The sequence below is a fragment of the Heliconius melpomene genome, chromosome 6, assembly GCF_056956725.1.
Source record: "Heliconius melpomene rosina isolate 202511_hmr_F chromosome 6, ASM5695672v1, whole genome shotgun sequence".
Classification (NCBI taxonomy): domain Eukaryota; kingdom Metazoa; phylum Arthropoda; class Insecta; order Lepidoptera; family Nymphalidae; genus Heliconius; species Heliconius melpomene.
In genome coordinates this window covers 12,317,751-12,335,023 of record NC_140394.1, presented here as the reverse complement: position 1 = coordinate 12,335,023, position 17,273 = coordinate 12,317,751, and the positions used below count along the sequence as shown (strand labels likewise).

General features: G+C 32.2%; 1 protein-coding gene across 1 annotated transcript; it reads left to right on the top strand.

Annotated features, from left to right (window-relative positions):
* The first annotated feature begins 1,794 nt into the window (after nucleotides 1-1,794).
* On the top strand, nucleotides 1,795-16,883 carry LOC146538565 (uncharacterized). The gene is made up of 14 exons (XM_085186744.1): nucleotides 1,795-2,121; nucleotides 2,403-2,577; nucleotides 3,517-3,609; nucleotides 4,052-4,183; nucleotides 4,350-4,898; nucleotides 5,207-5,337; nucleotides 9,850-9,924; nucleotides 10,364-10,502; nucleotides 11,182-11,288; nucleotides 11,757-11,910; nucleotides 13,444-13,575; nucleotides 14,196-14,393; nucleotides 14,675-14,818; nucleotides 15,373-16,883. Exons 1-14 carry the CDS (start codon nucleotides 2,048-2,050, stop codon nucleotides 15,463-15,465), a joined length of 2,196 nt encoding a protein of 731 aa, XP_085042870.1. The 5' UTR covers nucleotides 1,795-2,047; the 3' UTR covers nucleotides 15,466-16,883.
* The last annotated feature ends 390 nt before the right edge of the window (nucleotides 16,884-17,273 follow it).

The following is a 17,273-nucleotide window of genomic DNA, read 5'->3' as shown; positions in this document are numbered from 1 at the left end:
TTTTGTCTCCATGACTACGTCCTAGTGACGTCTATGCAAAATTTGAGACTTCTAGCATTTGTAGTAACGAAGTTTCATACAAATTTTCGACCCCAAAAACAACCCCTCAGAAGTCGAATATTGCAAATTCCCGTCTTAGCGAGCACCTACGTCCTATAAATAACTCCTATGCAAAAATTGAGATTTCTAGCACATGTAGTTTCTGAGATTTCGTAATGAGTGAGTGACCTTTCGATTTTATATATATAGATTACTAGCGGACGCGCGCAGCTTCGCTTGCGTATTTAGGGGTGAATTCTAATAAACCATGAAACATGTGTTTAATTAAATACTTTTATAATAATAGTCTGAATTTCAAATTTTATAAAAATTGGTCCCGATTTAAAAAAAAATCTATACAAAGTTTCAACCCCTTATTTGCACCCTTAGGGGAAGAATTCTAAAAAACCATGAAACATGTGTTCAATTAAATACTTTTAAGAGTATGAATTTCAAATTTTATAAGAATCGGTGCCGATTTAATTTTTTTTCCATACAAACTTTCAACCCCTTATTTGTACCCTTAGGGGGAAAATTCTTGAAAACGTTGAAACACGTATTCAATTAAATACTTTTAAAAATCTAAATTTCAAATTTTATAAGAATCGGTGCCGATTTAAATTTTTTTCCATACCAACTTTCAACCTCTATATCACCCCTTTAGGGTTAAAATTATTCAAAATCCCTTCTTAGTGGATTCCAGATTACGAAAGTAAACATCTGTCCAAATTTCATGTTTCTACGCACAGCGGTTACGGCTGTGCGCGCGTCTTACCTCAGTCAGTGAGGACAAGTCCTTTTATATATATAGATATATGATAATAAAACAATCGCTAATATAAAAAATGTACCTATATTTACAATTATTTTCTTTAATACCGCTAATTATTCAAGGGAGATGAATGAAAATAAAAAAAAATATACATAGGTTGATACAACATATAATATTATAAATTTTGACTTCATTTTAGGAACATATTCCTTAAGTTCCATGATGTCTAGATAATTTATATTTATATATTTATTATGAACTATTAATAATTTAATAAAATGAATTATTTTCGTAAAACATATAATATAATTAGGTTTCAGAAGTGAAATATGAAAATAAAACTATACAACACTAATGTTACAAATACAATCTTATTTATTAAAAATCTAAATAACTATAAAATGAAGTATAAATAACTAGAAACTTATATAAAACACCAACAACATTCGAAAACACATATAGGTATTTACTCAGTGTTAATTATAGCAGCTCTTTTAACCAATTCACAATATTTATTAATTAAAACATTTAAATTACTTTATAACTTGCTAATAATGATCTATTAACAACCTAGTAACAAATCACATCGACTACAACACGTGTAACCTCAAGTATATGAGGGCCAAATATGTCTTCCCGCTTAAATTAGTAACTTAATAACAAAATGAAAAGAGCGGGATGTCAAAATGACATTGACAGCGACATTGACACATTGCAGTACTATATTTGACAGTTGACATTTGTAGCACAGAAGTCTCCTAAGTATATATTTTTAAATTAAAAGCACTACGTGTTTTGAATTTGAATTTGAATTTGCAATGGCAATAAAAAAGTTGTTTATAGGTATGTTTACTTTTTGTCAAGCATTACTATCCGACTAAATACATTACTCTCATTTCCATTTGATCTTTTTTTCTATCATATATCAAAACTCATAGGAAGGAAAGAGAAGCATATAATTAGGAATTACAGTTCAATTTAGATAGTATTATATAAATCATCGACAATGTGACAGATAGAATTGTGAATTTTATGAAATGCTTCTGCTTTTTTAATTACTTATTTTTAAATTAAAATTAAAATGAAATGCTAATTACTAATACTATAATGAACTATAATCGGGTAATGCTAATGTTCCTAATTAAATAATATACATAGCTATTATAAGTTTTATATAATAACAATGTAAATGTATTTTTTATTTTGTCTATTTTGAACAAATAAATAATATTAAACATGCGCTGCTGTATTCCTTCCTGTAAGAATGATTCTAGAAATATTACTAAGTCGGAAGGGATTACTTTTCATGTGTAAGTATTAATAGCAATTTCATTGTTTAACTTGGATATGTTAGGTTTCTTAAAATACTTAATTTATTCTTTAAATTGAAATTAAAGTAAAATAGCTAAATACTATAGATTATATTTTATTTATTATCCTTAAAAACATTACAAACATAAATAACAATTTATAACTATAAATTAAGCTAAAACTAATAAGTTTTGTATTTATACTTAAAGTGTCAACTAATTAAAAATATTATAATCTTTTGAATTGCTATAATTAATAGAAATTAAACGTGATTTAATAGATTCCCAACAGAACCTAAAGCTAGAGCAGCATGGTTAAAGGCCATAGGTAAAAATGATTGGTCACCAAAAGATAGGAGTGTGATATGCTCTGATCATTTCTTGTGTGAAGATTTATATGAAACTAGAAATGGTTTGCGGAAAGTCAAAATTGGAGCTGTTCCTATAACATTACAGGTATTATATATTTGATTATTGAATTATTAAAAAAACATATTTTATTGATTTATAAGTTTAGAACAAGTATAATATTTTAACTTGTGATATCTAAAATAAATTAAAATTCAAAACATGTGAAACACTTCAAAATTTTTATTAAATCATATGCATAAAATCAGTTGTTTTTTTTCTTTATTAGCTACATTTATAATTTCTATGATCTTTATTTAAAAATATATATATTAGAACACCATCAATATGCAGAACTAGTGTAGGATTAAGGGGGCCTTTAAATATGCATGAATACCTCCACTGTCTGAGCTAATAATTTACAATTATATGAATAGTGTGTTGCATACATATCAAATAGACTACATTTTTCAATCAAACTTCTACATATAAAATATAACATAGATGGTAGTAATATAAAATGTTATATTGATCTTGTATATTTAATAATTTTTTATTTCTATATATAATTATTGTGGTGCAGTGGCACAAGTGTATGGTTGAAGACACAACGCTTCTGCATTTGATTTCCACTCAGGCAAATGCAATACTCAACATTTTCATTTTAATAGCTCTGGTAACAAAGCAAAGTCCTGAGTTGAGTTCCAGCAACCTAACACGAAAATTTGGTGGCCTCAGAAATTTGGCAGAATGGTGTGTCTTGGCACTGGCCCTTTCTGCCTACCCTGATATATGCATGACACAGTGTAAAAAGATCATTTTAGAGGCTGGAGTGGTACAATATCTGACTATATACAAAGGTGATGAGTTCGATTCCCACTCAAGAGAAAGAATTCAAAGGAAAATATAATAAAGTTGTAACACAACTCATAATATCTGAAACAGAGGTACCTCAATACTAGGTTCCGACTGCCTGTCATGTTATATTTAGGTACAGTATGAAATTGAAAAGAAAGATTAAATGTAAGAAAACATTTCCTTTTTCAGGTGTGCCGAATCTGTTTGACGATGGATAAAAAATTACATTCAATGAAAAAGTATAATTTAGAAGTAGCTTACGAATATCTCACTGGGATCACGGTAAGAGCTCCCAAAACAAAGATTATATATCAGAAATTTTGAGTGTAGGAAGAACCTGTTTATTACTGCAATTTGAGTCTGGGTATTTGTCTCTACACAAAATATAGAGTTAATATAACTCAATTGGTACAACAATAAGACAAATGTGCCTTATTTTATAAAAAGTGAAATGTGTAGAATAACTATTTACAAACTTTGATCGCATTTCCTGCAATATTACATAAAATTGTTTAACAATGATATATTTGCAACCATGTCATTGTTGATAAGACAACAACTGAGGCAAAGCAAGGCGTTGAATCCACCACTAAACAATGCAATGCAATGCATCTAGAAATCGGCGGTAAGTAGGGAAAGGAAATTTCTTAACACTAGGTTCCCAGGTTACCTGTCTAGGACTTTAGGTTCCTTTACCTAAGTGTAAATAATATTTTTTTTTCAGCCTTTCAATGATAATTTACCGCAAAATCTATGTACAGAATGTGCACAAAGATTAATAAATTGTAATAAGTTTAGAACTAAAAGTCTTAAAGCTTACTCTTTGCTGCTAGAATTAATGGAGAGACAGGAAAATGTAAGTGTTTACATAAAGAATTAAATGTCTTTTTTGTTTTTGTGTATATATCTTATTATTTTACAAGACATTAAATCGGTTATAAAATTTTCTTTCACAATATATTTATATATATAAATATATTTTTAAATATATTTAATTCTTTCCAATAACAATGTAATTACAGATAACAACAGAAAATGTATTATGCATCAATCGGGAACAGCACCTATTATCGTCTACTCTAACTCAAAAAATATTCACTCCAGATTACTGCAATTTATACATAGAATACACAGAACCCGAACCAATAACCAAATACGTAGAAATACAACTAGACGAAATAAAAAGCGAGAAAAACGACGAAACCGACGCCATTTTTACAGAAATACATGAAAATGACAACGAAAATGAATTCTCAATGAAAGATTATTCTACTGATGACAGTTTACCATTAAAACAAACAAAGAAAAAGTCAAAAAAAGTGAAAAAAGTTAAGAAAATAAAGAAAATTGTCGAACCGAAAATAGACAGGCGTCGTAAACCTTTTCTAAATGAGGATTTAAATGAAACCTTATTCACAGTGACCGATCTCTCTTTCGATGAACAGGTAGCGGAGATAGAAAAGAGAAGGGAGACATCGAACTTTAAGAATTCAATGTTTAAGTGCGCGGAGTGTTTTAAAGGATTTTTGGATGAAGATGCGTATAATGGTCATATGACGAGACATACAGATGTGAGTTGATTATTTTTTTATTTATTTTCTTGTTGGATTATAAACATTTTGATTGGGCTTGAAGCCTACATTGACAATATCTATCGCTTTTATACCATTATGGATTTATTAACTATCCTCTTTTTATTGTATACTAATATAAAATTTTCAATATAAAAATAAAAATTAATTTAGTACTAATATTTTAATTATCAAAGAGTCAAAACACTATACATTTTTTTTTGTCCCGCATACAACTGGGAAGTCAGAGGGAACATAATATGAACACATTTCGTTCTCCAATTTTTATTTATCCTTATATTTTTCAGCAATGTGGAGAATACGTATGCACCATATGCAAAACTCATTTCAAACATCCACATGCATTGCGCAAGCATATAACGGCGCATCACACACAACGTTTTAGTTGTAACCAGTGTCCGTACGTCACTACTCATAGGTAAGAGATGACAAATTGTTGTGTTGTGCTTTTTTTAGAGTTCCGTACCCATATGATAAGATGGGATCCTATTACTAAGTCTTTGCTATCTGTCTGTCGTGTCGTCAGGTTTTATTTCATGAACCGTGATAGTAATGCAGTTGAAATTTTCACTGATGATATTTCTGTTGTTGCTATAGCAAAAAAGTGCTTAAAAAGAAAATAAAACAATTTTTAGGGAGCTCTCATACAAGAGACGTGATCTTTTGCCGTTTCTGTAGAAAATGGTACGGAACCCTTCGTGCGCGGATCGGACTCTTATTTTATACAAAATTTTATATAATTTTTAACCACTGAAAATCGCTGAATATACATGGGAGTGAATAAATGGGTCCCCTACCCACAGCTTTAATAAAATGAGAATTAAAAATAAAATAATTATTTTCTTCTTAACACTAGAAGCGCCGCCGTCCCATTTTTGACCCAAACGCAAGGTTGATTGTATATAACTTTTTTATTTGTTAATTTATGTAGATGAATTTTTTTACTATTACCAATTTTACACCTTTATTTAATTAAAAGTATAAATAATTTTATAGCAGTCATACTTTTTGAAAAAAAATTAGATTTATTTTATTTTTAATTCTTTTTTTTTTTTTGCACGCCTACACTTTTTGTTCTCCCACATGACAGGTTGGCTGGTAGAAAATGCTTGTTAGCGTTAAGCCCGCCTATTGTACATTTTTTTTATCTTTTTTGTGCAATCCTATCCTATATCTTATAAAACAAAGTCGCTTTTCGTGTCTGTCTGAACTTTCTAACTCTTCTTCTTCTAAACCACCCAACGGATTTTTATGCGGTTTTCACCATTAGGTCGAGTATTTCTCAGGGAAGGTTTATATATAGTTTATTATTTGTGCATTCTTATGTAAATTAACATAAATACGATAAATGTGTATAAAGTCCTACCCGTTGAGACACTTTTGCGCATGCGCTGCTTTAATGGTTAGTACTACATGAAAAAAATGTACTGAAGTATTGTTCCTCTTAATAAGATCTATAAAAAAGTCCGCGAGAGCATATTTTTATCTTTTAAGGATAACATGTAGTGATCATATTTCTGTCTAAAAATAGTAATTTCAATATATTTTTTATTGTGAGGGATATTTTTCCATAATGGTATTAATCCTTATCCTTTAAAATACTTTATTAATTTTCTACGTTAAACGAAGATAAAATTTGCTGTTTACACTATTTCGAAATTGCGAATAGTTTTAGAGAAAAACGCATTTAATTGTTGACACATCACGCCGTTGACTCATCAACTGTATCGAGTCAAGTTTCACTTATCCCGTACTCTCAGCATATAAATAAGTATATTAGTTACGTTGGCCATTTAATGTAGATCAAAACTGTCTTTTACCGTTTTTCATTTTAATAAGTACTTCAGAAGTTGTTACAATATCAAAAAATCCTTGCTGCGAAACGCGCCTCGCGACGTTATGCTTATACAAGCGAGTTCGCCGCGTCCGCCTGCCTTACACGCATCGGTGGTTCAGTGGTAGAATGCTCGCCTGCCACGCGGGCAGCCCGGGTTCAATTCCCGGCCGATGCATTCTATTTAATTTTCGTCACAGGCAGCCACGTAGTGCTTGCGTTTCATCAGGGACAGAATACCCTCTTCAGCATTAACCACAAGCTCGAAAAAAAAAAACCCGCCTGCCTATATGCTATAAAGCAACGAAGATTTAGATGCGTTTGCACGTATTGGATAATTCGAGTTGAATGTATTATTTAATGTCATTTAACTATCTAAAAATAGTAATTTAAATATATTTTAATAAGTACTTGAAAAGATTAGTAGCACATATTTAAAATTACGGTACCTACTAAAAAATCCTTGCTGTGTAAAACAATTGGAAAATCCTTATTGACACTACGAAAATGCGGGTTGCATTAGGGTTTAATTAATTTTCACATTATCTTAAGTGCTTTGCAAACATACATTATATGAATAATCCAGTAGTAAAAGCGGGCGAAGCCGCAATAGGGTCGCTAGTAAAGAATATAAATAAAGAATATAAATTTACCTAGAACTGCCGCTGGGTCATTTTTGTCCCGCCATTATTATTTTATTATTTGAGGATATAGTTTGACATATTTTCATGGAAAATGGAGGGAAAGGGCAATGCGGGGGCGGAAAAAAAATTAATAGTAGGTTTAGTTTTTGTGTCCATCCGTCTGTCTGTGCCTTTATCTCAGGAATGCTTGGAGAAATCGAGTTGATATTCATATGAGTATATGAATATGAACTATATGACGAACTACAGTCCCTTGATTTCCTGAAAAAGCGCCCTTAAAAAAAGATATGACTATTTATATAGTAAAAAACATGTATTTCGACACTATAAAGGTATCAAATTAATAAGGTACTTTCAGTTAACTTAGAATTATGAAATTTGGCAGCTAGCATCTACATGTAGTATTAGTACAGGAAAAAATCTGAAAACTATAAATTAATGTATAAATCTTTAAAAATAATAGCCTGAAAAGTGGGGTAAAATTGGTGTCAATACTAAATTTTGACGCTAGTCCAAGTGAGGTATCAGATGAAAGGATGACTAAGCTAGGCTTGAATTTCAGAAAAACACTTGATATAGTCTGGCAAATATGTTATTGATAATGGGAAGCACGCGCGGCAAATTGCGCAGTATACGTATGCACAGAGAACGTTCGATCAGTGTTACCTGTTATGTTGTTTTACCTCACGCTTAGCAAATCACATTTACCTATACGATAATTAAAATATCTGATCATGTTTATGTTGTAGTAAATTATACAAAACGAACATTTAATGAGGATATCTAAATATCGCAAAATAATCACCTGTTTCATACGTTGTTGTCGAGAATAAAATCAAGACTAGCCCGAAAAGTATAATAACGTTTTTGACTCAATAAATAATTAATCAATTCTAAGCTTCTGCTTATATAACTAATGGCACATGGCACATGATATACACACTTATGTACAACATAAACATTCAGTGTGCATAATACAAGCTTATAAACTATGCAATATGAATAAAGAAATATCTGACAATATTTAAACTTTTTAAAGATTATATAAAAGAAAATAATATTGGGTAAATTATTTCAATAAATTTTGAGGTACAAAAAATAACAGTGCGGTATCCCTTTGCCATAGTTTGCCATTTGCGTCAGTGTGAGCGCTACGTCCTTACAGGAAATTCGCACCCACACATCTTTAAAGGTACTATCGAGCTCACACTATATTGTTCAAACAAGAATATAATTACTTGTAAACAAAAATGCCTTTTACCGATTTGATTATTTGCTTTATTATTTGTCAATTTTTATTTCTTACTTTCTTGCATGCATTAATTAACGTTTTAAATAAAACGGTAATAAAATTTTGATTTAATTTGGAGATATAATTTATTAACATAATTTATTTGTTAAGACCTCTATTTCCATTATTTAAAAAATTTTTTACTTAGCCATAAGTTGATTTTGCATGTTGCCTAACGCCAAAATCTTGTATTTGTTTGCTTGTTTTATATATTAAATTTACTTTACTTTTATTAAATTTAATTTACTTTTTAAATTTTACTTTTTTTATTGAATTTAGATTGAGAAGATTTGTATGTGGCCTCATTATAATAATTTAATTCAGTTTTTTATTTAATTTTTCAATTTATCATATCTTCAGTTTGCATGTTGCTTTGGTGTTTTTTACTAATTTTTATAATATTACTAGATAAATATGCTCTACTACGCCATTCCGTATATATGATGCTATCATATGATATTATATTCATATTTCATAGTAATGAACTGATAGCGTTGCACTCGACTGTACCGTAGCCCGGTCACACCCCGCAACGATTCCCCGCGAGTCCTTACGGGGAATCGGTCCGGCGTGAGGGGATGTCTATGTGCAGACATCAAAATACGCTTTCTGCGCAATTTGCCGCGCGTGCTTCCCATTATCAATAACATATTTGCCAGACTATACCAAATGTGGGCAATTGTAGGGTAGGTAGAGGGAACCTGGGAACCTAGTGCTATGCACTCCGCTGGCATTTTCCGCCGAATTCTGGAGGCATTACCACGCAATGTTATAAATCATCTGTGATGTATCACTGATGAAGAATATATTAATGCATTACTTGGCCTAATAATAATATTAACTAATTTCAATAACTTATAATTTTGTAAGAGTTATTCAGTTAGTTGTCACGCCCTTAGAACGTATTAGAAATATTTGATTCTTTTTTTGTGTTTTATTTTTTGGTACTTTTATGTTTGTAAAAGAATAAGAATTGATTATTAAATATGGTATACATATTTTACGAATTATTTTAATAATATTTTTTTTGTATTATACCAACAATCAACGTAATAAGTAGAATGGGACAAATTTGTCACGACGGCGGTTCAAGGGGGGTATCAATCTTCGGCACTTCTAGTGTTAATAAATATACAATTTTTTTTACTATATTGTTTACAGACAAACGGCCAGACTGCACGAGAGATGGCACAAAGGAACCAAATATCAGTGTCCACACTGTCAGGACGAATTTGTGTGAGTATTATTAATAAATATATAAATCTTTATATCCACAATAAAATTCAAATTACCATACAATAAACAATTAAAACATTATCAATAAAATGCTGACGTCACATGGTAATAAGATTGAAATTATTATTTTTTTTACTTCAAGCAGTGTCCTGTACATAGCAGGTTAGACAGAGGGAACCTAGTGTTAAAACTCGAATGGCAATCGAAAATCTATATTTTTAGCTCCACTCTGTATCCCGCACATAGAAGGTTAGGTAGACGGAACATATTGTTAAGTGACGCTCATTCAACACTCAACGCTGTGCTTTGCCTCGACACTAGAGCGAAGAAATAAAAATATTAGATACACATTTCCTTTAATACAAATCAAACCCACAACCTACCACGTTTACGTTTACACGCTATATTTATGGCTTTTTTCTTTATTTCAAATTTTTAGTAAATTTACAACGTACATGGGCCATATACGTATAAAACACCCGTCAGATTTTGTCTGTGCGTTGTGCGGTTATAGTTTCGTCAGTGAAAAGGGTATTGAGTTGCACAAGAAGTTGAAACACCGATTGGACGACGGATTGGTGAGTTATTTAGATAGTTTTGGTTACGATATCCGGTTGACGATATTTTTTTTATAGTTAAAGTTTTTGTATGCAATATATTGATATATCTATAAAAACATTTTTTAGGGTTCCGTACTATAAAATAAAAAAGACCTGAACCAATAGGTCACTTTTATGACTTTATATAATAGATCACTCTGTTGGCTGTCCGTCTGTCAAGAAATATTAACATTTATGCATTGTTTTTGTTGCATTATATGTGAAATGTTATTGGATATTTTAGTGGATATTTACGTAGACCTACGTACGAATTATGAAATTTAAAAATGGATATTTATATTATAGAATAAAACTATTACAAAATCGTATAATTTTGTAAATCATTTCTTACAAAACGAGTACATACGCCCGTAAACTTAAATTTGTCAACTTTTATAAGTTACACTTTCCGTTGAGCTCCAATCCTGAAATTGATACCACCTTGAACCTTGGCCATTAACGCGGTGTATAGTATAGTAGTATAATAGCTTATGTAATAGGAATATAATGAGAAATTGTTAATTAGACTATCCACAAAAAAAACTACCAATTCAAACCTGTAGTTCCTGAGATTAGCGCGTTCAACTATTCCTCTTCAGCTTTATAATATTTATTAATTGTGAATACTTTGAATTGATGAAATATTTTTGAATTTTAGATACCGGAAGATGGTCCCCTGTGTGAGCTGTGTAATGTCCGTTTCGTGTCTCAAGACGCTTACAGGCGACACTTGCACGTCTCAGCGCGACATAATAATTGTGATTCGTTAGTATATTGCATTTCTTTGGTGTAGGTTCACGCTGTATCTCGCAAATAGCAGTAGACAGAGGGAATCTGGTAACCTAGTGTTAAGACACTCCGTTACTATGTCACACAAGTAATTTAATTTCATGCCAAAAATATCTCACATAATTATGGAATTGAACTGATACTCTTCAAACTGATAGGCCTATTTTTATAGCTGAGAACTACCGCAAGAAATCTGACTTACGAATGAAAAAAACCGCAACGAAATTGGCCCATCCTTTAAGAACTATAATGCTACACACAGACACATAGGCAACGGCAACAACATCGAACTTATAAACAAAAGGGTGGCCCCCCCCCACCCATCGCAAAAGGGTAGGGGAGGGCACCACCCTTTTGCGATGGGCCTTAAAAATTACACGATCGATGAGAAGTTTCTTTCATACTCTAAAAAATATATTAAGTTTTTTTTTCATATTTTATCAGTGATTCAAAAGATTCCAACAAAACAAGAAGGGGTAGGCGAACTAAGGAGAAAGAGAATGAAGAAAATAAATCGGAGAATTTAGACGATAATGACAAAAGGAAAATATATCCGAGCCAAGTTAGAAAAGCGGAAGGGCCTATACCTTGCGAACAGGTGAAAATCAAATACTTACCTATGTGCCATTAAAATGTATTTAAATTTGACATTTCAAAATTTCACTCGAATTTTTGTCAAGAAGGCTGGACGCCATGTTCCTTTGCCGTGTGTTGCTCTTTGGAAACAAATGATGAGTACATTTTAAAATATATTTAATTAGTTTAGGGACCAAACCTAACATTTTCCGTTTGTAAATTTTTAAATTGTATATTTAGTTTTGTAGATTTTATATCAAATAAAATAACTAGCGACCCTCTTACGGCTTCGCCCGCTTTAACTACTGGATTATTCATATAATGTATTTTTATTTTATTTATTTATTAAGATCCACCAGTGGTAATAACATTAAATTAATCATACAGTATTATGTAACATTTTTTTTTACACAGCAAGGATTTTTTAGTAGGTACCGTAATTTTGTGAGGAAAATTAAATAGAATGCATCGGCCGGGAATCGAACCCGGGCCGCCTGCGTGGCAGGTGAGCATTCTACCACTGAACCACCGATGCGTGTAAGGCAGGCGGGCGCGGCGGACGCATGGCGAGTGGCGAGCCGTTTCGCAGCAAGGATTTTTTGATATTGTAACAACTTCTAAAGTACTTATTAAAAACAGTAAAAAACAGTTTTGATCTACATTAAATGGCCAACGTAACTAATATACTTATTTATATGCGGAGAGTAAGGGATAAGTGAAACTTTAGTAACATACAGCTGATGTGTCAACGGCGTGATGTGTCAACAATTAAATGCGTTTTTGAGTAAAACTATTCGCAATTTTGCAATAGTGTAAAGAGCAAATTTTATCTTCGTTTAACGTAGAAAATTAATAACGTATTTTAAGGGATAAGGATTAATACCATTATGGAAAAATATGACTCACAATAAAAAATATATTGAAATTATTATTTTTAGACAGAAAAATGATCACTATACGTTATTCTTAAAAGATACGAATATGCTGTCGCGGACTTTTTTGTAGATCTTATTAAGAGGAACAATACTCCAGTACATTTTTTTCATGTAGTACTTACCATTAAAGCAGCGCATGCGCGAAAGTGTCTGAACGGGTAGGACTTTATACACATTTATCGTATTTATGTTAATTTACATAAGAATGTACAAATAATAAACTATATGCCTTCTATGAAAAATACTCGACCTAATGGTGAAAACTGCATCAAAATCCGTTGGGTGGTTTAGAAGAAGAAGAGTTAGAAACAACAGATAGACACGAAAAGCGACTTTGTTTTATAAGATATAGGATAGGATATAGGATAGGATATAGGATACTCAATTGCTAATATTTTGGACGCCAATAAACAAAAATTACGAAATTTTAAAATTCGGAGATGCCAATGTGAATGAAAGTTGAATTGTATTTTTCGTTTAAAAACTTTTTCTCGCATGTTTCTATTTATTATATTAAGAAAATGTCGGATTTTGATGCAGTGAATGCCAGATTGAAAGACCAAATAAGTGAGATTATACTGAATTATAAAATTACTTAAACATTAATGTACATGTTACAGTGCGGCCTCCAATTAGAAGATTCTAGAGCTTACCACGGCCATTTTAGACGAATGCATCCCGACAAGAATCGAACCAAGTACCCCTCGATGAAATCTCCGTGTATGTGCGAAGTTTGTGGACGGATGTTTCAGGTATTTAAAACATAAGTGATAATTAAAAACCCACGTCAAAAAAGCCCTAAAAAGTAATTAAATAACTAGAAAATGGCAACTCTTTTTTTTAATTACACTGTCTGGCATTTACTGCCAGACAACACGAAATGTGACGTTGATTTTACATCAACGCCGTGTCTTGTCTTTGCGTTTTCCCGAATGTGGATCGAACCCACATCTGCGGTGTTTACAGTTAGACGCCGCGCCGTACCATTGTGACACTACGATATCAATGTCAACGTAGATGTTAGAGTAAATATTGAAGTATTTTGAAAATTTTGCAGTGCACGGAGAATAAAGTGCCTTGGCGTGTGCCTTTCCTGATATATGTAAAAGTATTTCTTTCATATTTTACGTTATATTAAAGCCGTTGAGGCCGTCGAGGCACAGTATAAAATGCGACGTTTGTGGGTTCGATACCCACTTTGGAAAATGAATTATTATTTATTAATATTTTGATTTGTTCGCCCTGGTAACACGCAAAGCTTTGGAAATGTGGCGAAAAGTGGAGAACGGAGTGTCTTCATATTAGGTTCCCACTGCTTACCCTACTTTATACGAGATAAAGAGTGCAATCAGAAAAATATCGCCACTTACAGAGCTACGCCCTACTAAAAGACCACCGCTGGACGCACACGGGCGAGCGCCCATTCGCGTGCGAGTCGTGCGGCAAGTCGTTCCGCATGCGCCAGCGCCTCGTGGCGCACCGCCGCGTGCACGCCGCGCGTCGTGCCTACGCGTGCCAGCTCTGCGCCAAGACCTTCTCCACGCACAGCAACCGGCAGAGGCATATGTTTGTGAGTATTTGTGGGGCGGCATTCACTTGTGGTTAAGAAAGCGTAACTTCAGGGCGACTACGATTGGGCGTCCGGACTGTAGATATGCATATGCTAATCGTATTCTAAGACTTTCTCGATGTAGCAATTGGCAGAGCCAAATGTTTGTGAGAATCGAAGGAAAGATGATTAAAATAATAATATGAAGAAGATAGGTCCTGCTCGTGTAGGATATTTCGTCGTACTTAGGATATTCCACTCACAATTCATATATAATTTACTGCCATAATTGAACTTTTCAGATCCATACAGGGCTCAAACCGTTCAAATGCGAGATGTGCGGGAAGTGCTTCAAACACGCAAGCGAGAAACGCGCCCACGTTACATACGTTCATCTCAAGAAGCCCTGGCCCAAAAGAGCGCGTGCTAAACGACGGGAAAGACCTGTGAGTGAACTTAATAAATATAATCACTCATTCATTAGTTTAATCATTTTTTAAATAATTTAATCATTTGTTAATTTCCAGTCCCTTAAATATTGCCAAATATTTGATATAAAATTAAAGCGTAAAAATTATATATTATAAAGATATAGGCAAACTACTATTACCTGACACCAAACACCAGTACTATTGTCTGATGTAAGTTTCATCTAAATTTGTTTTGTAATTTTTGCGTGAAAGTGGAGTAAACATACATCCTTCATATATTATATTTCTAATATTAGTGGGATACGAAGTAGTTGTTCGTTTTTTTTTATCTCACAAAAGACAATCCATTCGCCACTTTCCGACTCTAAATTTAGTGTATGATAAGACATTATTTAATGTTTTATGTTAATTTATATATTTTATTAAATATTTTTTTTGTAATTTTTAATAATATTAATGAATTTGAATTAATGTTTTTTTGTTATGTTTATGCATTATTAATTTCTTAAGTGAATATTTTAGAAATTCAAGTTTTAGGTAAAATATTTAAACAATATTTTTAATTGTAGGAACCAATGGAAGAAGTGAGCGCAGAAGTCAACATGGCACCAATATGGCCTCAACACGAACTCAAACCTACATACTGTCAGCTTAGAGCTTAAATACATATTATATAGAGACACATATAACAGGTTAGGAAAACAGAACCAGAACAGAGTGTTAAGGCACGCCGTTCTTCGTTATTTTACCAATTTTAAAGATGAGGGAGTGATAAAATGTGATTAAAAAATAACAATCACCTTCGCGCTGTATCACGCACACAGCAGCGTGACAAAGGCAACTTAGTGATAAGACACTCCGTTCTTCACTTTCCGCTGAAATCTGTAAGCATTGCGTGTTGAGTGGCGAAACTTAACGCAATTTGCCTCAACACCAGAGCGATGAAATGAAAATATAAATTTAAATAAACATAATAAGGATCGAACCTCGTGCGTTTACAGTCACAAATTTTAGTTTCTGCCCTTTCATTGTGCGCGGTGTTGAGTTCTGCCAATTAACACGTAGTGCCTTCAGAATTCGGTGAAAAATGGAAAATTTGTAATAAACATTTAATATGGCTATCTAATTTTGGAAATGATGTTTTGAACTGATTTGAGGTTTTCGTTGGTGGTTTCAGTGGATGGAGGCGCAATTTAAATTTTTGATTTATGATTTCGTTTGAATGTATGAAACAATCTTAGAAATATTAAATTGAAATGTTCTTAAAAAATGTATTTTGTCATGCGTTATAGTACTATTTATATTATAATATAAATAGAAAGTATAAAACGGAGAGATATTTTACTATGTAATTTATGTATTATGCAATAAATAGAGCTATACATCTGGAAATAAGTACTAGTGATGTGTTTGTGGATGGGTGTCCGTTTGAATTGTAGCTTTTTCTTGAATTTTGTTTGTATTATTTATTTTTTTAGTTAAACGACAACAGTTGTGGTGCTCTTTTGGATGGGTGACCGTATTGCAATGTGATTTTTATATTTAAACATTTTTTATTTACTAATAAAATTAACGTTTTAGTTAGTTTTAGGAGATTTTAATGTGGTATTTTTAAATAAATTAAAAATACACTATTTGCTATTTTAATTAATAATTGACATGAATTTATATTATTCTTTTTCTTGCTTATCAGGGCAGGTAGAGGGAACCTAGTAAGACACTACGTCTTGGGAGACGCCCCCGCCTATCTTTCGAGACATTGCGTGTTGAGTCAACGCCGCACTTTGTCGACTTGTCAAAATATGGAAATGAAAATAATGCCCCGTGTGAGAATCCTACCCGCAACCATCGCATTTACAGTCTCTTGTAAATTATCGTTTTCCTTAAATCAGTATTAAAGGACCAGTGTTTCATATAATTTTGTGACTTGCTTAAGCGATTGTGAAGTGTGTTTTTGAGTGGATGGATGATCATTTTATTTTATTATGATACAAGCTAAATTTCGACAATTTTTGTAAATTATTATAAATTATTATAATAAAAAACTATGTAAGAATAATAACAAATTTTCTTAATAATATCTCTTGTTTTTATTATGTGCCTTTGTCTTCTCGATTTCAGTTTTAAGAATATTTTCAAGATATTTAGATCCATTTTTTTTCTAGATTTTATTTTCATTTACATTTTATTTTAGTTTATTTGACAAGCCTATGCGTTGGTTGTAGATTCTATAAAAAAATCGGAGGAATGCTTAAATCTAATTATTTTTGTAGCTACACGCTATTCTGTACATAACAGTGTAGGCAGAGGGAACCTGGGAACCTAGTGTTAAGATACTCCGTTTTCCATTAACAGCTGTAACTCAATGCCGCGCGTTGCCTCGTTACCCAGAGCGAAGCGAAATGAAAATATGAAATATTTCATTCCCTTGTAAATCAAGCCGTCGCGTTTACAGTGCACGCCAGGACGG